The sequence below is a fragment of the Aphelocoma coerulescens genome, chromosome 14 (genome assembly GCF_041296385.1).
Source record: "Aphelocoma coerulescens isolate FSJ_1873_10779 chromosome 14, UR_Acoe_1.0, whole genome shotgun sequence".
Lineage (NCBI taxonomy): Eukaryota > Metazoa > Chordata > Aves > Passeriformes > Corvidae > Aphelocoma > Aphelocoma coerulescens.
The window spans coordinates 11,052,040-11,078,744 of NC_091028.1; the positions used below are offsets into that span (position 1 = coordinate 11,052,040).

General features: G+C 42.9%; 1 protein-coding gene and 1 long non-coding RNA gene across 3 annotated transcripts; both read right to left on the bottom strand.

The window, feature by feature from the left end:
• Window positions 1-461: 461 nt before the first annotated feature.
• ARPC1A (actin related protein 2/3 complex subunit 1A) lies at window positions 462-15,888 on the bottom strand. 2 transcript variants are annotated; one of them, XM_069029938.1, is made up of 10 exons: window positions 15,756-15,888; window positions 12,416-12,497; window positions 11,539-11,643; window positions 8,854-9,076; window positions 7,089-7,196; window positions 4,012-4,224; window positions 3,361-3,436; window positions 2,990-3,183; window positions 1,946-2,036; window positions 462-854 (listed from the first exon to the last, which is right to left on the bottom strand). In XM_069029938.1, exons 2-10 carry the CDS (start codon window positions 12,477-12,479, stop codon window positions 816-818), a joined length of 1,113 nt encoding a protein of 370 aa, XP_068886039.1. In that variant the 5' UTR covers window positions 12,480-12,497; window positions 15,756-15,888; the 3' UTR covers window positions 462-815. The 2 variants fall into 2 exon arrangements, with proteins under 2 accessions (XP_068886039.1, XP_068886040.1); XM_069029939.1 differs by having other exon boundaries at window positions 12,416-12,520.
• Window positions 15,889-23,371: 7,483 nt separating this feature from the next.
• Window positions 23,372-25,988, bottom strand: LOC138118853 (uncharacterized). The gene is made up of 3 exons (XR_011155303.1): window positions 25,866-25,988; window positions 25,223-25,373; window positions 23,372-24,425 (listed from the first exon to the last, which is right to left on the bottom strand). It is a non-coding gene; the product is annotated as an uncharacterized lncRNA (long non-coding RNA).
• Between the last annotated feature and the right edge of the window lie 717 nt (window positions 25,989-26,705).

Consider the following 26,705-nt stretch of genomic DNA (forward strand, 5'->3'; position numbering starts at 1 on the left):
ATTTTTGTCTCACTTTCCACACAGAGCCTTCCATCCTGTCCCCTCGGCACTGCCCTGGGAGCAGGCTTGGGATCAAACCCAAAGGCAACTACAAATAATTCTGGTCATTCACCTTTGGAAAACTGTGACCCACTGAGCAGACAATAAAAATCAATTTGCTGTTATTATGGATTAAATGCAAGGCAGACAGAATGAAGAGTAGTAGGATAAAATCATTCATCCTCCAAAACCATCACTTCAAAGGAACAATTCTCCTGGAAGAAGCTCATCTGAATCTTCACACCCAGACCATCAGAACTCCAGATCTTCATCTGTCAACTTTGAGAGCCTTTCAGTTAAGACGAACTTTTCCTGTTTTAAGGCCATAAAATACCAGTGCAGGGTCTTCCCCACTCTGTCTCTCTCCCAATATCCTTAACATCCCTTTTTTAATCACTGCCGACAAGCGTCAAAACAAAGAATCAGTTTTTCTCTTTTTTATTATTATTATTATTTCTAGCAGACAATTTACATAAAATTCCCCTTTTAAGTTAGTGATTCATAACTTCCTGCAATAAACTACTTAAGGAGCAGCTTTCGTAAAGAATGGAATGAAACAACCAACCAAAAAAAAAAAAAAAAAGAACAATCACAGCTGATTTTGAAACCAACACAATTCACCAAATTTAGATTCAAAAGAAAATCTGCCAAGCTGTATTTTCTCAGTGTTTCCAAATATTTCACCTTCCTCCTCCTCCTCCCTTTTCAGGTTTGTGCAGATGTGGGAGCTGCATTCTGTCAAGCAGTTTGTCCTGCTAGATCATGGAAATCCATCTTTACATGATTCGTAGCCCTTGGATGGAGGACTCTAAAGTCTTGAAGGAGAGAAAAAAATTCTTAATCACAATCTGCTGCAGTAGCTTGGGTTAAATAATTCAGTGTAAATGCTAACAAAACCAAGTAAAAACCATGAGTACTTGAAATTAGACTCAGTCACAGAATCCCAGAATGATTTGGGTTGGAAGGGACCTTGAAAATCATGCAGTTCCAACCTCCTGCCATGGGCAGGGACACCTTCCACTATCCCAGGTTGCCCCAAGCCCCATCCAACCTGGCCTAGGACACTTCCAGGGATGGGGCAACCACAGCTTCCCTGGGCAACCTGTGCCAGGGCCTCCCCACCCCTCACAGGGAAGAATTTCTTCTTAAAGGATTTCTTCCTAATTCAAGAGCCAGAGACCCCAATGGTCATTCCTTTCAAACTCAGGCATGTACAGATGAGTGATACAGACCTGAGACTGAACTAAAGCAGCTTAGAGATCACCTCAACTTCATGTTTGGCTCCTGTCTCCACCAGAGCACTCTGGGACCACAGAACACTATTCCTTCCCTAAATCAGAGCCCATATCCCAGTTTTGGGAAGACCAACAGGGACCTCTGTTGGCCAGGCCTGAGCAAAGCAAGCATCGAAATTACTACATTCTTCTAGGATTTTCAATATTGTATTCTCCAGCTGTTAGAGGCAACTTCTTACTCCTTGGGTAAGTTAATTCTGAGAGGACAGGACCATGTTCTGCAGCAGGACAATGAGCAGAGTCCCAAGGGATGGGAGCAGGAAGAGGAAGAGGGTTGTGTTGTACAAATTGTTCCAGCCCAACTGTGGCTGAGGCTGGAGAAGGAAAGAATTAAGGGGATTCCTACAGGGACATTAAGTAATTCAATTAAAAAAGTAAGCCTATATTAGCACCATCTGCTAAAAAAACTGCATCTGCATTTATGCTGATTCTTGGATCTGTTTTTCTTATGGACTTCACTAATGGTTTTGAATATTCCAGTCTGGATTTCCTGCTGCTAATAAAACCTGGCTTGGGGCTGAGCCCCAGGAGTTGATACTCAAGAGATCAAAAGAAGAATGCCACCAACCCAGCTAGTTCACATAAACATGGTAGTAAAAGCACATTTTTACCTTAAAATCCCAGATGGTCATTGCTCCATCGATGCCGGTGGTGCAGAATTTCCGACAATCCCGTTTGTCTATCTCATAAATAGACACTTGGCTGCAAACAGACAGTGAGAGCTCCAACACCCATTCCAGAGAGCCAGGAAACTGGGAAATTTGGGTTGAATTCTACTCCTACTCTTTCAGATGGAGACATGACTATACCAGAGCCTACATTAGATTCTTGGTAGAATGCCTCAGAAAAATAAGCAAAGAAAAGGATGCTGGAAGCTCTTTAAGGGCTTGGGTGAGACTAAATGTTTTCCTTAAATAAAGAGAAATTGCTTAACATCCTTTGGGATCACGTAATTTTTTAAATGGAAAGATATTTTACCCAATTAACCTGAATCAATCCTTTTGATTAACAGAATCATGGAATGGTTTGGGATGGAAAGGACCTTAAAGCTCATCCAGTCCCACCCCCTGCCATGGGCAGGGACACCTTCCACTATCCCAGGTTGTTCCAAGCCACATCCAACCTGGCCTGGCACACTTCCAGGGATGGGGCAGCCACAGCTTCCCTGGGCAACCTGTGCCAGGGCCTCCCCACCCTCACAGGGAAGGATTTTTCTGTATACCTAACCTAAATTTCCCCTCTTTCAGTTTGAAAACAAACTGAAATAAATACAGTAAATAAATACACAAGGCAGTAACATCTGAAAGAGGAAGCTGGGATGTGAATTCCTCTTTCAGGTGGATTTTGTTGACTGGATTTTGCACAGTGCCAGCAGCCTCTTGGGAACTATGCACTTATTTGATAAGATAAGCAGTGTCCAAGGTACACAACACATTAACCACGAGCAAACAGCTGTAGCCATGTCAATGATTAACTTCACCAGCACCCACGTAAATCCCAGAAACAGAGAGCTGTTAGGGAAAGACTGCAAGGAAAAAGGGATACCAGTTACACCCTTCTGGTACAGCAAATGTGAGGGTTTTGCAGGACATCCTGGGAAACCCACTGGACATGGAGAACATTCCCTGTCCTCACCCTGGCAGCAGGACACTCACGTTATACTGTTTTGGTGCAGGGTCTCCAGGGTGGTGTTACGATCTTCCGTGGTGGCTCTTTTATCCATGTTCCGGAAGCGTTCCATGGCGGAGATATTGCGCTGGATGCTCTGTTTGGGAATGTCGAGTTTGGAAACGAAGGTCAGCAAGCCACGGTCGTCACAGTTGAAGAGCATCGGGCAGCAGTCGTGGCCCTGCAACCAAACACCCGTTAGGAAACACCAGCTCAGCATTCCCACCCTGCCCTTCCAAATGCAAACACTGACACTGGGGCAGAGCTTTATTATTACTATTAGCTGTGCAAAATATGGGGTTTCCTCCCCCTCCAAAACACGACAAAGCTCTACAAGGAGGAAACAGCAGACACTTACAGCTGCCACCACGCTGTTCTCAGAGACAAAGGACACGCTCAGGAGTGGGAGGAACTCTGTTTTCAGCTGTGAAACCCTGAGCACAAGAACATTTGTTAGAGGGATTCATTGAAACCTCTCATTTTCGGCTCTAACAAAAAATAGGCACTGTTCCCATCCAAGGATTACTGGAAAAGTCAGGGTAGCTTGGCTGTCCTGTGGTGACACCAGAAGGTTGTAATTTGTAATAAAAAGTTTTAGTCTAATGTAAGTGTGCTGGAAGAACTATGACATTTGAATTGGGAACATTGTTTGGAATATTTTGTATTGCAAATATTGTTTTGTAAAAGGAAATATTGTTTCCCCAGTTACTGAATATACCTTTTTTTCCCAAATGCCTCTTTTTTCCCCCAAAATAAACTGGCTATACCCTCACTGAAGGATTCTTACAAAGAATTTAAATGATATAATCTAAAATTCCCAGAACCAACCTTATTTAGAGAATATTTACATTTATATAAGCTTCAAAGAGACTCCTGGAATCTACAGTAAAACAGGCAAGAGAGGCACATGCTCGCGAGCACCATATTCCACACAGAATCACAGAATGATTAAGGTTGGAAAAGACCTTTAGGACCATCAGGCTAATAATACCATCAAGGGGATACTCACATCATGTTTTTGGAGGCATCAGCCACTGACACAGTGCTGTCATGACTGACCCAGGCCAGGCGGTTGCCGCTGGCGGAGAAGCTCACGCTGTGCACCCACCCTCCGCTGCCCGCGCCCCCGAACTCCGACATCAGCTGCCCAAAAGGCATCTTGGACCCCCAGGGTGTGCTGGCTGGCTTTTCATCCACTTCCTTAATGTAAGCAGAGAACACCCTGCAAATAAAAAGATTCTGGCATGAACAAAGCTCCTGGGAGCATGGGATGCATTTCATGTTGGAAGCAGAGAGATGCGTCCTGATTCTCCCAAAATGAAGTATTTTGGTGTCTTTAAACAAGCCTGGAAGCAGCAGTGCACAGAGAGAAAGCAGCAGTACAAAGGGTGTAAAGCACACAGGTTTCTCATAAATGCTGTCCTTGTAGTCCTCTCCCTTTTTTTCCAGAAGATGGCACAAAAATACACGTTGTCAGTGCATTTTTCCCCGTGCCAAGATTTCCCTTTCATCTTTTTGTGGTGCTAACAGCTCTCCGGAGTCAATCCTTCAGTTAGAGAAAACCCAGGAATGGCACTGTATAATTAGAAGCTAATACAAACACCTACAAAATTACCCACTTTTTAAGAACATTCCCATTTTAGCAGGATTTCAAAGAAAGAAATGTGATGTTCTAATGCCAGCAAAGGGGCTCTGAGCCACCTTCTTCCGGCTCATTTTTGCAAAAATGCCGTGAAAACCTGAAATACTGCAGTGTTTTTATAGGTTTGTTTTTTTTTTTTTCCCAGTACTACAATTTTCAAGATATGTTTAAACAGAAAGCCTCCCCCTTTCATCAAATTCCTTCTGCATGATTCAGACATGCCACAATATGGTGTTCTTGACTGTTACCATGGAATTTAATGGGACGTCACAACCATAGGATTTGAGTCCATTGAACAGGAGGAGCAAGGCAGCTACACCATGCTACTACCAGAGAAAAAAAATCAGTATAAATGAAAAACTATGATCAAATATTCATGGTTGCAGTCACACACAAACAGGAATTATTTTATAGTGAGTTTAAGGAAATGTAGCTCCCCTCTCCTTGTTTTTTATATCTTTTGTATGTGTGGGGTAAGCACTTCCAAAGTGCTTATTTCAATAAAGCTGCTCATTTGCAATGAGAAGGGTTTAACTGCAGCTATATTAGGTACAGATTTTCAGGGAATTAAGTATGGAAATATATTTGGCTTTATCAGTTTAAATATAGTCTAATGAAAACCTTTAAAAAACTGAATTTTATAGAGCCACCTAAAAGGATGGTTCTCTTAATGTATGGAAATAGGACAAGATGTTTAAAGCAACAGCCTTTGACACAAAGCAGGAAAATCATACCTAAGTAGGGAAGACCTTGAATTTAACTGTTAGTTTAAAAAAAATACAAGAAGTCTTTTCTCTTATTAGTCTCCCTGTCTTTTAAAACCAAAATCACCTCAGCTTGAAGGCCCCAGCCTTCAAAGAACTTTGGGAAATTACTTTCATTCCCACAGCTAGAACGTGAAATCATACTTATGTGGTGTTCATAGCTATAGATACATATATATTTCAGATAAATGTAAGGGGAGCTCATTTATCTTGGCCAACCACCAAAAAACACCCAGCAATTTGCAGCCTCTTGCCCTCCATTCTTTCCCCAAAATGTTTCCCACTTAGCTGCTTATTACATGGCAGCAGCTCTGGCAGATCCATTTCCTAATTTCCATCAAAACAGGTGCCCACTTCAGGTATCTTTATTTTTTTTAATATGGAACAGAAGGGAGAACTGGAATTCTAGATATCTGTACTCATCATTCACAAAAAAGAATAGTTTTTCATGGTTTTGGGGAAGAGAAAGAATCCTAGAATCCCAGAATGGTTTGGGTTGGACACACACACATATTTCAGGTGACCTAATGTCAAAGTCCTGAGGTCCTCTATGAACCCAAATTAAAAAAATTCCACATGTGAAAAGTGGCTGCTTCTGTAAGGAGAAAAGTAGCTGCTTCTGTTTCACATCACCTTTTTTGTGAAAGGAAGTGAATACATACAGTTTATGTAATTAAAACTGGAAATAAGGCAGGAAAGGGGAGACAACTCTCCCCTCCTTCCCAGGTTCCATTTAACATCTTTCCTTACATGAAAAGGTATCAAAGGATGGGGTTTAAATGCAAGGCTTTCATTCTGAAATAAGGACTGTAATAGTCAGTCCCACCTCCCCCTCCAACTCCTCCTTAGTCATTTTTAGTACACACTTTGAAGCTTAAAAATTGCCCTATTACATAAAGAATTTAAGAAAAGAAGCTTTCATTATCATTCAAGGTACAAGTGATTAAGTCAATGTGGATTCAAGTCAGGCCCTGCAGACTCCCCATGCAGACTCCCCTGCAGTGACCCCAATCACTCAGCACAGAGCAGTTTGCAGGGCCCATCCCTCATGCTGAATTAGTTTCAAAGTCTGCCCCATCCATCTCTCACACCAGTCTGCTTTTAACAGCTTTTTTTTTTTTTAATGATCTTCAAAAATTCTCTTTTATTGTGTTGAGTTGCAGTGCATCAATTTCTTGACTCTGCTCCCCACAAGGGTGTGAGAGCTTTAGGGCCAGCACAGGCAAAGGAGAGGATACAAGGAAGTTAGGGAACAAAAAGATGGGGTAACACCTTTGGAAATGGCCAGATACTCTGAATTTTGGGACTGCACCATTAGGATATTGCTTTTCAACCTCTAACTGGCAGTATTGGTGTTCCACAAGATGACACCTGCTAATCCAACTCCAGCCTAATGACCAGCTCTCAGCCTCAGTACACCAATGCTGTGTAATGCTGGGAAGGAACCCACCAATTCCCTAAATTAAGGTGTGAATTCAGCAGCAGATCCATGTTGGCAGTCCAAAGTCAGGACACAGCAGCATCAAAGCCAACATTCTTGAGCTAGACATCTTTCTTTGGTACCAGCACAATGAGCCATCTTTTATTCTAACAGCAAGTGCAAATGGCTGACCAACATGCTCAAGCTACTGATTTGATCCAGTAACCCAAACTGTAGACAGATATTTTAGTTTCTCTCACCTGCACTTGAAGTCACAGGATCCTGCAGCCAGCAGGACATTGTTGGGGTGCCAGTCCAGGCTGAGGACAGTGGAACGAATGGGCTTCTTAATGTGTTTGCTCACCCACCTAAAATAAAAACAAACCAAAGAAAGATTTAAAAGTTTATATGGACATATTTTACCTGATTCCCAGAAATCCATGAAGCACTCCTTAAAAAGACCTCTCCTTGTCAACGACTAAACACATCAGTTTTCGAAAAACTTCATGTCCAAATGTTTCATGTTCTCTTGTGCAACCTGTGAACTTTATGGTTAGCTCAATTAAACTCTGAAATACTATGAACAAACTCATTAAATATGTATCTCCTCAGCTAAGTCCTATTCCTCTTCAAACTAATTTTTACAATGCACCAGATGGAACTCCTTGATGTGAATTTTGCACAGGAATTGCCAGGTCTCTTTCCCCCAGTGAACACAAGGTCAGCTGTGACTGTGACACTGAGCTAAGCAGCACTATTTTAATGGATCACCAAGTACAAGTCCTTCTCCAGCTCCTTCCAACAAGTTTTACAGTCACATCTCTTGCCTATTGACTTTTCTACTGTTAATAATACACTAACTATAAAACACAACAAGAAAATGGGGGGACTGCCAATGATCCAACCAGGGCATTCATCTCAATTATCTGCAGTGCAGTGCAAAGTGGTCCTGCTGCTGAATGCATCAATAGTGGCCTAAATATGTCTCAGCAGATTTAGTTTATCTGAACTATTTGCAAAATAGTAATGAAATCTATTATTCACTTGATGGCCTTTGGGATGATGATTTTTCTTTGATTTTACTTCCATCAGGCACAAGTTTTAAGGCTCACATTTTTAAAATTATCTTTCTTTAGCATATGGAGTTTTGATTCTTTTGCAGACAAGTGAGGCAGAGAAAAATATTGATAAGTAAATATGCTCGAAAGCATAAAAGTCCAAAACAATCTTTAAAATGTATTTTGCAGATGGTGTCATTGTTTTTCATCTCCACATGGCAGACTGCACACAGGACACCTGTGGTTTTGTGCCTGTTTATGTAACCCAAAGTGAGAGATACTCCACACACTGATTTCACCTACAGATGATACAGCAAACGTAGCTCCAACATGTGCAGCTACAAAGGGAGAAGATCAGAAGCATTCAGATGCCAAAACGAGAAAAATCTTAATGGTGGAAATATTTTGTGATATTCCCGTGTGAAATCTATAAACTGTGATAAAAATACATAACAAAACACAGAACAGGTCAATGGCAAGCTCAGACATCTTCTAACAGACCACCCTGACTCAAGCCTCTAATGGCAAGAAATGGCCCAAAATAATAGATATGGAAGAAAGACTCGAGTGAAGATTTCTTCATTCATTCTGGCACGAGGTGGGGGAAGGAAACATTTATCTTTTTTCAAACATACAGTTGTAGTAAAGAAATCTTTACTCTGCAGAAATTCTTGCACTTTTAGAAGAGCAACATATGTTTATGGCAGTCAGGCAGAACACATCCACGCCAACTTGAACTGCCTGAAAATAGGCAAAATCAAAGGCCTTTAGGTGCTACACCAGAGTGAAGAAGAGAGGGAACCTTTTTCCCAAAACATTAAAGTCCACAAAAGAACTGATGAGGCCATCCCTCTACATTCCTTTAATATTTTGGGAATTAGCAAAACAGTAACCCAGTTACCAGCTCAGCTGGCAACACCAGGCTCAGCTTTCCCGTGCAGACCATAAAGATATAAAAACAGCTCACCAGTCATTTTCAGACTCAAAGTAGCACACAGATATGAGTCGAGCTCCACTTCCCACTGCAAATTTGTTCTCCAAGGGAGACCACTTGACAAAGGTGGCGGCACGGTTGATCCTCAGGATGACGAGGGTGGGTTTCCACACGCCGTCCTTCTGGCTCCACACGTAGGCGTTGCGGTCGGCGCCACACGTCACAATGCGGTCGCTTTTGGGAGCCCAGTCAATACCTGCAAGTGCAGAGTTCACAGCAATTACCTTTCCCCTCATGTTGTTTGCTTTACATTAAGGCAAAACAGAGATCACCTCACAGCCTTCTGTCACAGAAGCACAGAATGGTTTGGGGTGGAAAGGAGCTTAAAGATCATCCAGCTCCAACTCTGTGCCAACTCCTGTTCACTATCCCAGGTTGCTCCAAGCCCTGTCCAACCAGGCCTTGAACACTTTCAGGGATGGGGCAGCCACAGCTTCTCTGGGCAACCTGTGCCAGGGCCTCAATACCCTCACAGGGAATAGTTTTTCCATATATGTAACCTAAATTTTCCCTCTTTCAGTCTGAAGCCATTCTTCCCTGTTCCTGATGAACTGATCACTGAGACAGTTATTACTGTTATGTTATTCCCCTTCATCTCTTATTCTCCAGGAGCCATTTCAAGCTGTTAGGAATACCTGTTTCTCCCTTTAGCTTTCATCAAAACTGCAGATGCCAAATTCCCGGATCCCAGGGATTTGCTGCATGAGGCAGCTCCGTGGGCTGGCCAACAGGTGGAGCTCTGCAGACTGGCCAAGGCCCGTCCACCAGCACCCTCCAAACCTCTTGACTTCAGCAAGATCCCTCTCAACAGCTGAAACCCAGCAATTTTAAAACTGCACAACATCTAGCAACGTTGTGTGCTTGCTGCCAGACTGCAGCCACGATCTAAAGTTTAGACAACAGGGGTTTTTTGGTTAGATGTTATCAATCTTTATGTACCAACACAATCCTTACATTTTTTCCGTGCCTATTTAACCCGTGCCATGAGAAAGGTTTACCAAAAGAAAAAAAAAACCCAAGTTCAAAGAATAAAATCAAATCTTTGATAAGGCTGCCATTGCTTTTTTCCCCTCCTAGGCAACGAAGGATGCCTTTGACAATTGGAAAGTCTTATGGGAACATTATTTTTCATCTTTTCTCTAGCATCCTTCGAGACGCAGATTGCAATCCTCAACTCTCCTGCCACCAATTATATGTCAGTGGTTTTCCATTACTACATTCGGTATTAAAAACATCTCTTAAGCTCACAAACTGAAAATGGGATAAAAGCTATGGAAAGAATGTGTACTAATGTTATATTGTTCATATAGTGTTACCTCAAAACAGGTTTATGCTTAAAAAGTGCAGAGCTTAGTAGTCTGAAACCACAGTTACAGAAGTTCTAGCACTGCCTTTGAAAGAGGGACCATCCTGCCTCTTTCCTTCTCTTGTTCACCCATCTCCTCCCACCTGTTCTGATCTATTCCAAGTTTAGATTTTTAGCTTAGCAGAAAACTAAGCCAAGAGAGAGAATAAAGCTCTTCCTGTGAGTGAGCAGAGGCAGCTCACCACAAACCTGAGTCAAGAGAAGGACCTTGTCCCCTGCTATCAGGGGCTGGAGTGGCAGCAGCTGACTCACTCCTGTCAGGAGTTACCAGCAGTTTGATCAGTGGATCTCCTGTGTGTAACCATAGCTTAACTCCACTCTTTACAACCACCACAGTGTTTTGTACACCAAAGGTACATACCGTGCAGGAAAGCAGAGAGAGAGCTCTTTTCCCAAGTCACGAATATTTGGCTTCTAATACTAACAGGTACAAGTAAAATGCAAAGAAATGTCTTTGAGGGACACACTTCCTTTGTAAATGCAGCCTAAGCGACTCTTCACAAAGGAGCAGGGACAGCTGTGCCCTTGGACAGCAAAAATTGTTGCTGCAAAATGCTGTTGGGCAGATACTTCTGCCCATTAGTGAGCTGAGAACAGAATTTGCTGCTTTGGGCAAGTGCTTGTATTAATTGTTTTCATTTCCTTAAAGAATAAAGCCCTTTTAAAAATATCACCATGATAAAAAAACCCCCAGTAATATAAAAGACTGCCACAGGATAATCACATTTTTAAAAATAACACCTTGTTATTTTACATAACTCATCATGGCAGCTCTTCTTTATTTTCATTGTGGATATACAGATACTCTGGGCCTGCAATAAATGTGCTCACTGGGTCTAAGCCCAGGACTGGCCACTTCAATGTTTATACAGTCCCTAAAAAAGGGTATTTATTGTTGTAGGAAACCACAAAGCAATGCTGCAGTCGTATACTTGACGAAATTTTAGTACTGGCACTTGAAAGGGAGCAGCATGCATCACTGTGACACAACCAGATTACTTCAGCAGACTGAAAATGTGTTCTCATTATGTCATTATAGGTGAAAAATAAGCCATAGATAAGAAAAAATGGCTCAGTAACTCCACTGAAATGTCTGGAAATGAGATAGGGCTTTTCTTTCTAACATTCACTGCATGCAGTTCAGAAAACTGCTGCAAGGCTCTCTCTAAGTGGGAATGCCAACCTATAAAAAGATCTATTTACTCAATGCTTGCAGATTTCCTGTTCAGAATCTCAACTGGGGAAAACAGGGGAGGTTGGAAAACTTCATGTCTGGCTCAGCACAATCTCACCTGTAATGTGTCCATTGTGTTCCTTCAGCTCGTGAGCCTTCACCCACTGGTTCCCACTCTTCTTGTAGATGTGCACTTCATGGTTATTAGGGCTAATGGCAATCTCTTGAAAGAAGAAATACAACAATCCAATTGTACAGAAGGTTTTTTAATACCAAATGCTATATTTGGAAAGACTTTCCACATCTAAAAACCTCTATTCGCAAATTTGAGAGCATGACATGGGCTTTGTTAAAAAAAGGGACAAAATCCCTGGAAAATCTCCAATAATTATGGACATAGAATCATGGAATGGTTTGGGATGGAAGGGACCTTAAAGATTGTCCAGTTCCAAACCCCTGCCATGGGCAGGGACACCTTCCACTATCCCAGCTTGCTCCAAGCCCTGTCCAGTGTGGCCTTGGACACTTCCAGGGATCCAGGGGCAGCCACAACTTCTCTGGGCAACCTGTGCCAGGGCCTCAGCACCTTCACAGGGAACAATTCCTTCCCAATATCCCATCTAACCCTGCCCTCTGGCAGTTTGATATTGGTACACATACCACGGTCATGAGTACTCTGCACAGGAAGACAACACATTTGGAACACAACAATCCACAACACAGAAAACTTGGCCAAGAGGCAAAGCTTTGTGGAACAGCAGAAGACTCAATTACCTCCTATGACAGAGTTCCAGCAACAGGATTAGAAAAGCTCAGATTTGGAAGACATGTGCTTTTTGGATCGTAAGTGGAACATTTAATAGGTAGAACTATGTATCTGACCATACCTCCCCTGAATGTGACCCAGAACATCACAAGATCAAAAACTGTCAGCAGAAAGAGAATAGCAATTGAAAAAAAAATAAATTAAAAATGAAAATGAACCTATTACTTACGAGTACGGTCTCTGTTCCAGGCATGGCAGGTGATTGGCTCCAGCAGGAACTGATGTAGAGACATTCCGAGTTAAAGAGATTCCTATGTTGTAAAAAGTGAAAAGGCTGAAAGATGTAAAATTGAAAACAAAACGCTTCAAAATGAGAGAAGTAATAAAGTTAACCCTCAACATTTACCAAGCATCTTTCAGTGCAGTTTTACAATTTATTTACAGACCACAACTTAATAAATATGTTAGGGCTGCTCAAGAGCCGCCTGTGTCACACCCTCAGATATTTTCAGTAGGATGATGGATTTTCATTGTCCTGCTTACTTTAGCTGATTGCAACTGCCCTAAAAGCCAGATACACTTGCTTCTTTGTGTATCCTCACAGACAAGAGAGCAGGTCCTCAAGACATCTAATAAATATATTAATTTTACTATGGAAATAGAATAATTTAAAAAACAAATATCTAGGACAAAGCTCAGTGAACTGATTCTAAATCCTGACTTGTATCCAGTACAACAAAATCTTTCAGTAGGCCAAACTGATGTGTAACTGTGATCTGCTGATATATTATTTGACAGAACCATTTATATGCATCCTAGGGAAAAATTATTAAGATTAGTAATTAACTAATTTGTAACTTCTTCAAATTAATTCTAGCGCTGAACTGTTTGATAGTCAGGGCTTTTGCCCCATGAGACTCAAACACTACAAGAACAAGCTGCATCACTGTAGTTTGTGAGTATTTTGTTTAAAAAAAGCTAAATTCCTACTTTTTTCTTTTAACTTATGGCTGTTAAAAGAGACAGTGCTGAACATCTCCAATTAAAGGCACATCCATCCACAGACAAAGCTGTTTACAATGTTTTTATTATATTATCTTCCATCCATTTATGCTGCCCTTGGTTAATACAGGACATCGAATAGTGTGTTTTTGAAATTAAAGGAGTTCAAACATTAAACTATTTTAGATATAGAAATATTAGGTATTAAAATATTTTAGGTATTAAAATGTTTTAGGTATTAAAATATGGTATTCTATGTCCTGTATTAACCAGGGCAGCATAAATGGATGGAAGATAATACCATAAGAACTCATGGTCACCTGTAATAATAAAAATGTGCACAGTTCAATACATCCAACTTGGATTTGTCAATTCCTTTAAAATATTTCACTAATTTTCACAGCAATTTACCACTGCCTGATGGATCAAAGCATTTTTACCCCCACATATCCATCTTAAAAGAACTATCTCCGTGATGTCATTCCAAGACATCCACACCCATTATAGCCTGGAATTACAACATACCCAAGTATGGCCATGTTAGCAGAGGGTGGAGACTTCAGGACAAGGTAGGAATTTGGAAGCAAACAGGAAATGAATATCAAATCCAACAGAAACTCAGGAGTGAAAGAAGGATGAGTACGCTCTTAGCCTCAGGAACTACCATCACACCAACAGTTTTATAAATATCTTGAAAGTGCTGAATCTTGGAGCATAGGTGAGACAGTATTTCACCAATGCAAGTAACTGGAGAGAGTTTTTATTTTGTTTATTTTTTTGTTTAAGGAAATCAAGCACTGTTATTCTAAAAATAGGCGAATTACAGTTGCATTTCAAATGTACTTCAAATACAACTTTTAACAATATGAGCTTTAGGTCCAGCTCACAATTTTAACCAGCATGATTTTCATGGTTCTTATAATAACCACATACCAATCAAACAAAGTATTAAATACACACAGTCCTAGGCAAAATAATTAATTATTTTTTGTTAATGAGAAAATGTTGACATAATCTGGGTTACTTCTGCCCTTGGACATCCATCATTTGAGATTCCACATGTGAACATAAGCAAAACACAACTGCAAAGTGCTTTTTCCAGGATCTTGCTTTAGCTCATGCCAACATTCAGTAGCAGCACATTTCCATATACAGGAAAAGTTCAAGAGCTGTTCCACCAACAAGGAATGCTCAGCCTTTGCTACTCTCTCCGAAATAAAATGTAAAAATATCCAGTCTCCTTTCCCCAAGGAATGCAGCTATTTTGAAACACTTCCTAATACAACTGTAGTATTTTATTCACAGATTGGCATTACATATAAAATACAGTCTCATCCTAACTCCTATTCAGGTATTTTTACTTAGCTGTTCCCAAAACCAACTCAAAGTTGTATGATCCATTCCTTCCCATTGATTGAGTTACTTGAGCTCCATAACTGGCTACAAGTGACCGTTTTCCATTTTGGTTTGGTTACAAACCTATAAAACACAATAGTGATGATAACCTCAAAAAGCAGTGCTATTTCTGTGTCCTCATAGGTACAGTGATATTTTCTTCGGGAAGATAAATCTTAAAGAAGTTTTCCAGTTATATTTTTTCCAGTTATATTATTCCTTACTAATACACAGACAAAATCCAACTCATATTTCACTAGGGAAAATGCCACTGGCTTTACAATTCTTGACAAATTAATAACCTCAAAGCCTTCCTGTCATCCAACCTCAGAATCTCACATGGGAAAGATACTGGTATGACTTTGTTAACAAGTACTTAATGCAACTCTCCCTGAGTTTTATTTCAAATGGAAAGCAACCGACTTGGAGTTTCAAAAAAATATTTTAAAATGAAGAAAAAAAAGGGAAATCTTGCACCTATGCAGAGCAGGAGTTCATTCAGTACAAGGCCTGAAAGGATCGAGGTTGGGATGTACAGGACTCGGCTGCTGTCACCTCTCAGTGGAGTGAGAAATATGTGGTGGAAGTTCATCCCTGGACAAGGAACCAGCCAGGATATGGACTCAGAAGTGGAGATGGAATGTGTGTGTGACAGCGAGAAAGGGATCTTCTTAATCCTTGCCTAGTCTCGGAGCACCTACACCACTTCCAAACACCTGGAAGCGAAGCACCTGCGATTAAGGACAGCCTCCTACCGCTGTCACTCCCTCCCAAGTCACTCAGCGCAGATTTCCCGGGGGGGTGACTCCTCTCGGGCACCTTCTGCCACAGGACACCGTTAGCAGGATAAAGCCGCCGGATGGGGATGGATTGTGGGCTGCGGCCCTGCCAACACAGGGGCACGGCGGGGGATACGCGGAGGCTGTAGGGGGAACAGCGGGGGATATGGGGGGGGTACGGCGGGGGATATGGGGGGCACCTCCTCGTCCCCGCCTCTTCCCGACCCTTCAGGGCGATGAGGAGAGCGGTGCCCATCGCCTCACCCTCAGCAGGACGTCCCCAGCCCCTCGGGGCAGCGATGCTGCGGTGCCTCCCCCCCGCCCTCCCCTCACGCCGGCGGGTCCGCAGGCTGTCCCCGCCCGCCGCCCATCGCTGCCGCGGCCGGGACTCACCTGGGGCGGCGGGGGCGGAGCGGGACTCGCGGACTCTGGGCAGTCAACGCGACTCCGCTCCGGCGGCGGGAGAGGCCGAGCGGGCCCGGCTCTGAGACGGGCGGCAGGAAACGCGCTCCGCGCCTGCGCCGCCAGCGCCTCCCCACACAAAGGGCGGAGCGGCGCCTGCGCGGCCCCTCAGGGCGGGGCGGGAGGCGCTGGGAAGTAAGGAATTGACCAGGTAAGGAGAGACGTGTAAGGTCGTAAAATCCGTCTGTCAATCCACCGCCGCCACTGTGACCCCCTAAACCACATCACCGAGGCGCCTCTTAAACGCCTCCAGGGGTGGTGAGGCCATCACCTACCTGGGCAAGCTGTTCCGATGTCTGACCGCCCAAACAGTGAAAAAAATTTCCAGCATCTAACCTGACTTTCCAGTGCCTCAGCTTAAGGCCATTTCTTTCAGTCGTCTCGCTGCAGGCACGGTAGAAAAGACTGGATCGCACCTCAATACACTCCCCTTTCAGGCCTACTACTGTAGGCAGCCTGGAGGACAAGGAAGGAAAAAAAGAGGGAAAAAAAGGAAGGTATCTCCCCCCCCCCCCCCCCCCCCCGGTTGTTTCTCCTAGGAGAAAAAAACAAAGGTGTGATTATTAATTGTTCCCAGTAGGTGACTCCCAGAATACAGAGGTGCTACAATACTGGACACATACACCAGATCGGGGTCCCAACCAGCAACACTCAAAACCCATCCTACAGAATACATCACAGAGAACATGTACTGCAAGTGAGGTATCACCAGTATAATGGAGACAAAACACCACAAATACGAGAGCAAACAAATCCACATTGAGGTCCCCCCCAGGCCTCCTTGAGACTAACCAAACCCAGTCCCGTCAGCCATGCCTCATAAGGTTTTCTAGACCTTTCATGAGCCTTTTGCCCTCCTCTGGACATGCTCCAGCACCTCAGTGTCCTTTTTGAAGTGAGGTACCCAAAACTGAGCGCAGCACCCAAGGCACTATGTCACCAACGCCAAGTACAGGGGAATGATCACTGCCCTGGTCCTGCTGGCCACACTATCCCTGATACAAGCCAATGGGCCATTAGGGGGACGGGGCTGTGCCGGAGCCAGGCTGGGAAAGCTGGGGGTGTTCAGTCTGGAGAAGAGAAGCCTCCAGCGAGACCCTTAAAGCCCCTTCCAGGGCCTAAACGGGCTCCAAGAGAGTGGAGGGGGACTTTGGGCAAGGGCATGGAGGAACAGGACAAGAGGGAATGGCTTCCCACTGTCAGAGGTCAGGATTAGACGGGATACAGGGAAGGCATTGTTCCCTGTGAGGGTGGTGAGGCCCTGGCACAGGTTGCCCAGAGAAGCTGGAAGTGTCCAAGGCCAGGCTGGACAGGGCTTGGAGCAACCTGGGATAGTGGGCAATGTCCCTGCCCATGGCAGAGGGGTAGAACTGGATGATCTTTAAGGTCCCTTTCAACCCAAACCAATCCATGATTCTGTGATTGAGGGGTGGAATATCAAAATAAGTGCACTAGCAATAATTTGCGCTGCTCTTAATCCCCTGGAGGAATTGCCTTCTCTTTGAGATCTCATGGTTTGTCTCCTTCAAACTCTTGAGATTTTATGAGCTGAAGTGTAACAACAACAAACAAAAAAGTCTGGGAGAATGGGGAGAGATAAGTGGGTCCCAGATATACTGGGGAGCAATAGAGTACTGAGTTTAATTTCAAGTCTGAGGGAAAATAAACAATTTATAAGCATCTCAAAGGAAAAAAAGAAGGTGAATGCTGGCCAGTATGGCTTTGTCAGGAATGAATTGAGCCAATCTAATTTCCTCTTCTGGCAGCATAACAAGGATTGCAGATAAGGGCGAAGCAATGCATGTCATATATCTTGATTTTTAGTAGAGCTTCTGACACTGGCTTGCAGGATATTCTAATAATAAACTGGGAAACCAGTCTAGGTGATACTGCTCTAAAGGAGTTGCAAAACTGGTTGAAGGAAGAAGTACTTAATATCAGTGCTTGTACAGGGAATTACCTGTGCCTTACTCATCTATGATGAAATAATGCAATTACTGCCTCAGGAGCTGAGACCAAGTTCAGAATAAACACAGTGGCTGAACCAGGATTCAAAATGGGAGCTCTTTGGAAAAAATGGGATGTGGTTAAACAGCAGGTGCACTGCTGTTCACTTCAACACCATCAGCTTCAGAGCTACACCACTAAGAATAGGGCAGCTGGCTGTGTTGCAGGCAGGGAAGGGTGCAGGGGCTGCTGAGGGTCAAAAGCTGAACAGGAACAAAAAAAATCTTTTTGCAGATGAGGTAAACACCACACAGGTCCATGTGGGTAAGAAAATCCAAGCAATACACGCAGAGGAATCCTGCTCTGAGAGCTGCATTAGAGGAGCATTAGAGACCTGTGCACCAGAGAAAAGTGGATAATTTGGAGAAAAAGGTGGCAATAATGATCAGGGTCTTTGAACACATGATTTCAGCCGAGCCTACTGAGAGGACAGAAAACTGAGGGAAGATGTGTGTAGTCTTGGAATAGATAAAAGGCTGCTGCTCTCTGGAAAGGAACAATTTGTTCTCTTATGTCCACAGGGTAGGGTGAGAAGTCATAAGCTAAGATAACAACAAGGCAGATCTAGGTAAAAAATTGCCAGTGACTCCTTTGAAGTAGTGAAGCCCTGTGTTAGGAACTGATTTGACAGGATGTAGGGCTGCTCTTGGAAGTTTTAAGAATGGATCTGAAGTATTTGTCAGGATGGCAAAAGTGCAATACAAGGTCTTGTGTTCAGGAAGGAGGTGAGAGTTGATGGCCTCTGTCAGTGGTCCTGTGGCTCAGTGGCTGCAAGATATGTAATCAGTGCAGCCCTTATTGGCTTAACAATAAAACTTACTCAGATGCAGGGATTAAAGACACACAACTAGGCCGAGTAGAGTTACGCAACAGCAACGAAATTACGTTTTAAGTACGGTTTTATGTTTACAAAATGACTTTCACCAGATGGAGGGAGAGCATCTAAATGAGGAACTCTGCAGAGGTTTTAAGCATTAAAAGCTAAGACCCTGTCTCCAATAAAGCTTCCCGAAGAATTTTCCACCCCTGTTCCTGCTGATACAATTGCGCTGTGCTAATCCAGGAAGGATGCCGATGCTTTTGAGATTAAAGCCTCACAAGCAAGGCTGAACTGATCTTAGTGAAAGTGGTTTAGATGGAATCTGACCTTAAGGTATACATGAAAAAGATTTAAGTTGGGACATCCTCATTCAGCTACAGGGTAGCAGCTAGTCAAAGAGAGATCTTCCAGAAGCAGGCTGTTAGATGCATAAACAGGTAATTAATTGGTGATGAAAGGTCATGCTTTGAGTGCATTCTAGGTGTGCATTGCCACAGGAGCTGTTTTTGCCTCTCAGCTCGCTTGAGTTTGCTCTTTCTGTGCTCTCTACCCTCCTGTTGCAGCACCCTGCTATGCCTTGCATTTGAAGTTTGAGCAGAATATGATGTACTGCTTTCTCACTGTGAAAAATACAAGTTTTTCCCCATACAATAAGCCTTAATAAGACTATGAATAAAGGCTACTGATGAGAGGAATTGCAAGAGATGACCTGGATCACATCTCCCATCCTTGACTTGAAAAATCCTAAATCTCTGTTAGCACAGATCCTTCACGTAGTGTTGGATGTGTTCCATCATTCCAGATATACCAGGGAGGTATTATTTGCAAGGTTTTGAGTCTGACACACTGATAATTCTTTTGTCTGCAGATTCTTTCACACTTTTTCTGTCTTATAATTCTCCTGCAGGTCACTTTGATATCTCAAACCTCTTGGGTTTTTTTTCATGCTATAGCAATGTTTCAGTGGGCAGCTCTTTGGAACAGTACTCTGGAAGAAAAGAGGACATTGAAGCGGTGTTGCCTTAATACCTTTTTTACCTTTCAAAACCTTCTTAAGAAAGAAGGTAGAAATGCTATAGTGTTTGGGCACAGGCCCTTCAAACCTCTTGCTGTGGGAAGAAATCACTTTTAGAAACACTGAGATGCTAGCCCTTGTTTTTAACCCAGAGGAAGGAGAGGGTGTAGGAATTGGGTATTTGCTTTGTGTAGTTTTGCTCCTTGTCTTCCCTGCTGGACTGCTGGAGTGTACAGAACTATCCTGGGGTACTGTGCCAGGATGAGGGGGGCTTTTCCTAAGAGTGGTCCTGGCTGTGCAGTTTTGGTGCCCTTAAGAACAGATTTAGCCCTTACTGTGTGTCCATTTGAGGAGCAGAAGGATGCTTCTCCTTTTCCCTTTCTGTTTTACCATTAGTGAAAACATATCTGTACTATCCATTAGGTGTTCCAGAAATACCTCTGTGCCTAAAGAGACTTGAGGAATATCTCTGTTCCCTTTCGCAGGGAACTGCATGAGTCAGCTGGTGTTGAGAACACACCTATGTTTTCCTCATCTCCATCCCACACCCTTTTCTGCTCTAATAAATTCATGGCAGGTGGATTCAAACACGTGAGCTCCAGCTTCCCTGAGCCACTGACAGAGAAGAAGAGGATGGAGGCCTTGGATAACCTCCCCAGGAACCAAAGCCTGAGACACAGTGCCTGGTGTGCAGTTTGTTCAGAGCCAATGGAGCCATCCCATCTCCCTCTCCTCTGCATCTTCTAGTTCATGTATGGACTTCCTTTAATTGGCCAGGCTTCCTTTAATTGACCAGAAACTGTTTGATTTAACCAGAGAAATCTTTGCACTGGAAAAAATTGACCTGGAACATGCCTGAAATTTGTGCATGGTGACACCAAGGTGAGGAGAATGGGCATGACCCTGAAGAGTGGCAGTTAATAAAGTACTTTATAAATTGTGTGTTCATGTCTGTGCACACATCAGAGACTGTGTTTGAGGACAGGAAGTGGCTGCACAGAAGCAGAGGAGAACAATCCTTTGTAGAGAGTGATGCACACATTCCAGTGACTGTCTCAAAAGGTCTGCAAAGGTCTACAAAGGTCCACATGTCTAGGGATGCTGTGAGTATGAACTGAACATGTGCTTCCTGCAGCATGTGTTTTGGAGAGGGAAAATGCCCCTGGTGTGCACCAGGTGCCATTGTGTGATCACAGAACACCTCAAGCTGGAAGGGACCCATCAGATTCATCCAGTCAAAATCCCACGTGATGAAACAATGAACTGGAGCAAGGAAGAGCTACAGCCTCCTCATTTACAGTTTTTCTGCATCTTTCCCATCTGGTTGGTTTTGTAGCCATTTTGTGTGGAAGACCCGCTCCTTTGGAGATCTCTTGTTCTTGTGCAGAATTTTCAGTCTCCACACAGTGTTTCTGTTTGGTGTCTGGCTCTGTTTCCAGTTCCTTCATCTGAAGAGGAGTAGAAGGACAATTGATGTGCCATTGTGAGGGTCAGAAATAGGATGATGGTATCTAGCCAGGAATTTGAAGTTGTTCATGCTCTAGAGTTTTGTTGCAGTTGAAAAATAAAAAGCAGGTCGTGCTGCTGATGACAGCACACCTTCCAAATTCTCCTTTGTGGGTGTAGATCAGCTGCTGAAAGCAGTGGCTTGTTACTGCTGCATTCAGGCACCATAAAGATTCTGATAGATGAATTCTGCATGGGGTGCAAAGTGCTGAAATTCCCTTGCGCTTCAGTGGGTTCAGAGTATTCCACATGCAGCTTTTCTGCCTGGTCTGGATTTCCTTGAATTAGTGCATTCCCTTTGGGACATCCTGGTTGTTAAATGAAAATGTTCCTTTTCAGGTATTTGTGCTGAATGTGGAAGCTCAGGTGCAGGACAGAGTTTCATAGCTGCTCTGTTGGAATAATCTTTCTAATATATTTGTACCTGTTTTTCTTACCCTGGTGTTCCATAATGGTGGTTTTTACCCCCCCCTCCTCTCAGGGCTAACTGTTTTGCCTATTCCATCTTGACTTACAGGTCTTTTATTGCAATTTAGTAGTTGTTCTTAATCTTTTCCAGGTGCACATAATAATCCTGCTCCTGACACAGATCTTTTGCCACACAGGAAGCCTGTGAGGAAGGTATGAAACAGATTGAGAGCACAGCTATTTATACAGATCATGGAAAGCCAGGATATGTAGATTTGAAATCTGTGCGTTACCTTCTGAGGAATTTTGCCATTTCTTTAATTTTATTGTGTATCACAGGCTGCCTTTCTGAAGGCTGGCTCCAGAGTTCACTGAAATCATTGGAATTAATCCCTGACATTTTGGACAAGTCTAGATTGAACCATAAACCAGGTGGTGGGGTGCTTGTTTTGAACAACTGAACTAGTTAAAGGTGTTATCCCCACCTGTTATTAAATCAATAGTTTAGATTCTAATGACACTTCAGGCTTTTATTTCCACCCTCCAGTGGAAAGAAGGTGGCTGAACATGTGCTGTAGGTGGAGGGTGAAGACATTGAGCACACAGTAACAGAAAGCACAAAGGTGGCAGAAGGCTCAGTGTCAGTCTGGGAGGAAATGCTGTGCATTAAATCCCCAGCTAGCTGTGATATTTGGGAAGTGCCAGTTGTCAGCACAGTGCCAAAGGAGCAATCTGCTCAGTGCTGGCAGCTCTGCTCCCCTCTGCCAATTCCGAATGCCACTGACTCACTGGAGAGGGAACCCAGCCTACTCTTTGTTGGAGGGCTCATAGGTGTGAGGAGTGGAGTTGTGTAATAAGTGAAAGAAAGGACAAATCAAGGGGAAATGGAGGAATTCCTCAGGGTGCCATCTGTGATGCAGATTACCAGGGAGGCAGAGTGAAAGTGAATTTCTTCTTTTGTGGATTAATTCTGTCAGGCTGCAATCAGAGAGCTAACATGCATCCTGCCTTTCAGGATCATAAAAAGCAATGCAAGTGCTGACATCTGTTATTAACACTGCTTTCAAATCAGCACTGGAGAGAAATAATGGAATACATACCTGAAAGTTTCCAGCTACCACCATAAAGGGCAGAAATGTGGGGAGGTGACTTACATCAGCCACAGCTTTCTTTGCTCCCTCATCACCTGCTCAGTGCTCACTGATGATTTCCTTGTGCTCATTAGTAATGTGTTGAAGGTCAGGCCCCAGCTTTCATTTAATAGTAAACAAACTGATTTTAGAGGGCAGAAAGGAATCTTAGGGACCCAAAACATCTTTCTTATCTGCTCCTCTCTTCCAATCAGCTGCCAAAGGGATGATTTGTGAATGATAAATTGATACACCACTGAGACAGAAACAGACCCTGTTGTTTACCAAGACCTGAAGTCTGTGTCCATTTTTCTGAATTTCTGTTGGATTTGAGTTTATATTCCAATATTATTTATTTCAAAGCTCTGCTGCAATATCAGCAGCTGGCTTTAGACCCAACTGAAGCTGTATTTAATTGCTTTCTCAACAAACATAGCTTCTGCTCCACAGTTTATGATATGGATGTGTCTTTTTATCTCATGGAAAATATGAGCCCCACAGCTTATTTAGTGCTTATTGTTTAGTGATATGAATCATTGGAGGACTGTTGTTGTTGCTGCTGTAAAAAAAATAATAATAATAATAAAAACACTCTATGGAAGAGAGCTACAAAGGCTTTAATAGAAAAATTGCATTCTAGTAACACAGACTGCTCTTCAGCAAAACAACATCATGTAAATGTGCCATTGTGTTCCAGAATGCTGCACAAGCTCAGTGCTATGTGGGTTTTATAAAACAAATAAGTTTTAAATCCCCAATTTAGTATGGAGATAGCAGATCACCTGCTTAAAACATATCCTTTTATTTTTGGTCAATTGGAGGAGAATGTATTGGTTGTATTTTTTATCCTGCTCGAATAAAAGCCACGTTTATGACTCAGTTTTTATAACCAATGTACTGTAATTGCAGCTGAGAAGTGCTTCTTGGATTATCAGTCCTTTCCAGAAGTTACACTCTTCTCCTTGGAAATGTTATCATGGGTGGTCTTGATGGAAAAGCACTGCAGACTCTAATGGTGAATGTTAAAGTGGCTTCATAAATCTGTGCACAAACTGAAGTGGCAGGTATGTTATTTCATACTGCAGTCTGTAATTGCAAAGAGGCTTCACATTTCACTACAGTGGATCTCACTGAGGGCTACAGTTCATGGAAGAAATCTGAGCACCATGGAAACAACTGTAAAACTGTGGTTTCAATAGAGGCAGAATTTTATGCTGTCCATTTTAGGGTGGGTTTTCCCTCAGCAGTGTCTTTACTGTTCCACCAAATTTGCTGCAAATCTTTCCATAAGCCTTGCTAGGAGCAAAGCTGGGCCAGGATGGTGCTTTTGTGAAAATCCTGCCATTGGTGTAATATCTTTAAAGACTGAGCTGTTCATGTACCATAGAGTTATCAGACTTGCCTTATGGACCACTGGTATTTATCCATTATTGGCCTAATCCTGCCTTTCTTACCCAGAGTTAAGATTAAATGTTAAACCACACACACATAAACCCTGATGCATAAATAGTTCTATTTTCTCTGTGCATGGACACTGAGTTCATCATGCCTTCTCCATGACCTCTGCCTGCTCCTAGAGTTTTCCAGAGTGCTCACTGCCCTCCAGGTCAGCCTGCACTTCTTCCAGCTCTCTCTGAGGTGGGCAGAGGCAGCACGTACAGCTCCTGCAGCTCCTCGTGCTGGTGAGCATCCTCATTCCTTTGGATCCAAAGGTCCTGAAAGCAGATGAAAGATTAATGTAAACAATGGAGAGAGAGGATGCTGAAAGTTGTAGAAGGTCTCTCTGCAAAGCTATTCTTTAAGGTGATGCCAGATTTATTTTTTTGAAAAAGCAAACCTTAAAACCAAACCTCATGAAAACCCCAGCTCTCTCAGCATCTTGTTTGCCTGTCATTGTAGCCACACTGACTTTAAGAAAATTGTTTCTGATTGAGGCTGATGTAACTGAGGACAGGTTAGGTTTGAGTGTGTGTGTGTGTGTGTGTGTGTGTGTGTGTATAGATGTGTATAGGAAGATAGAATCTTTGTTGTTAGTCTTTAAGTTACTAGAATTGGATTTTTGGCAGCAGTTGTATCACTTTATTCCAACAAAGAGACAGCTTTTTACTAATTTTCTTACTTAGTTTTATTTTAGCAATGAAGAGCTGAAGGAAGCTCTCTAGTTTTACGTCTCTTTTAGTTTCCAGTCCATTTCTTGGCTATCCTATTCAAAGAGCAATCACAACTTCTCTTAAACACAGAACTTTTTTGGTTTAATTACATATAAATAGTTCTTGGGTTTTCAGTTTGACAAAAGCTGATAGTAATGCTTGTGTTGTATAAGATTTGTTGAAACTACTGTAGATTGAAATTGGTGTGAGTGGGAGAGCCAGGGCTTTTGAATATAAATTCTCAGTGTGTTCAACATTTCTGTCTAAACAAGAGTACATAATCTACTGCTTTGTTGCTTAAGTATAAAACAGAACTGGTGTTATTTTCCATCCAGGAGCTGCATCCAGCCTCTCTGGTTTACCTGGCCATACTCTTGCAGTTTATTCAGGTCCAGACAAGCTCAACTGTTGTTCCTGCAGGCACAATCCAGCTGCATTTCCATTCTGGTCAGGTCAGTGTCCATCACTTCCAGGCAGAGGTCTTCAGCACTCCACTTCAGTCTCCAGACTCGCCTGCAGAGACTCAATTGCATGCTGGTGAGTGTTTCTGTGGACTCCAGTGAAGCATATGGTACAGCAGTCTGTTATCTTGAGTCTGATCCAGCCCTTGTATCAAATTATTGCCCACCAAGTAATAAAAATACAGTAACTTTTCAAACCTGTTAAAACTGAGATACCAGGACTTTGTACCAAGCTATTCAAGAATACCTTCTTTTAAAACAGGGCTGGAGAGATTTCAAGAGGTCATCCTAAAAATGTACTGCATAAAAACTGGATCATCTCCTGCCAAATGAGTCCCACTTGATGTGAGACCAGACTGCACTCAACTTCCAGTAACAGAGCCTGTAACCTCCAGACAATCTGGTCCAAGGAGTAATTCCCCTTAATGATTATCATACTTTCCTAATGTCTAACTTAAAACCTCCGTGCTGCAGCCTTATTATGTACATAATGTAATTATAGTCTACGTGATTATACATACAAAATCCATCCAGTTATACATACAAAATCCATCTGGTGGTATGTGGGCAGCAAGCACCAGGCTGGCAGGAATCTCTCACATCTGCAGCATTGATACCTCCAAGGAAGACTCTGCTTCCTCCAGTGCCACCTGCAGTTCGTCCTTCTCAATCTCCAGCCTCACCGTTTGCAGCTCCTGAGTGTTCTTCCCTCCCTTCCTCAGCTGATTGATTAGATGCTTAATTTCCTTTAGGGAAGAAAACAGATATTTCTTGTGATAGGTTTATTTCAGGACTATGATCTTTACCAAATGCACTAGACAGATCCTTTCACTGGAAATAGCATGAAATGGTTTCAGTCACTTTATATCAGCTGCCCTTTTCTTTCATTGCTAAATATTATCCTGGATTTCTGAGTGAGCCCTGCTAGCTGCATGTGTTCACAGAGGTGGAAGAATGAAGCCCACTAAATAAAGAGAAATTTTTCACAGTTTTTATCCAGCCTTCCCCTCTCCCCCTTTCAGATGGTTGCTCTCACAAAATGGGAACAGGACACCACATCATCTCCCTGCAGCAGAGGGGCTCTCTGCCAGCTGATGGAGGCTGGAGCAAAGAGCTGGGGGGGAGAGTCCAGGAAACACTGGGTGTGTGCCAGAGTGTCCATCACTGTTTTCTTTTGGCCACAAGGACAGCAGGCTGTAGAATCTTTTAAATGTTTACAGTTTACAGTGTCACCTTCCAGCATCCTGTAAGAAATCAAATTTTGTAATTTACAGAAGTGTAAAAAAAAAGGGGGGGAACTGCTATCACTGAACAGCTAGGATGGAGAAGGGATGCAAAGAGGGAGACAGAGAGGAGTCTGACTGACTTGCTCTGAACTGATTGC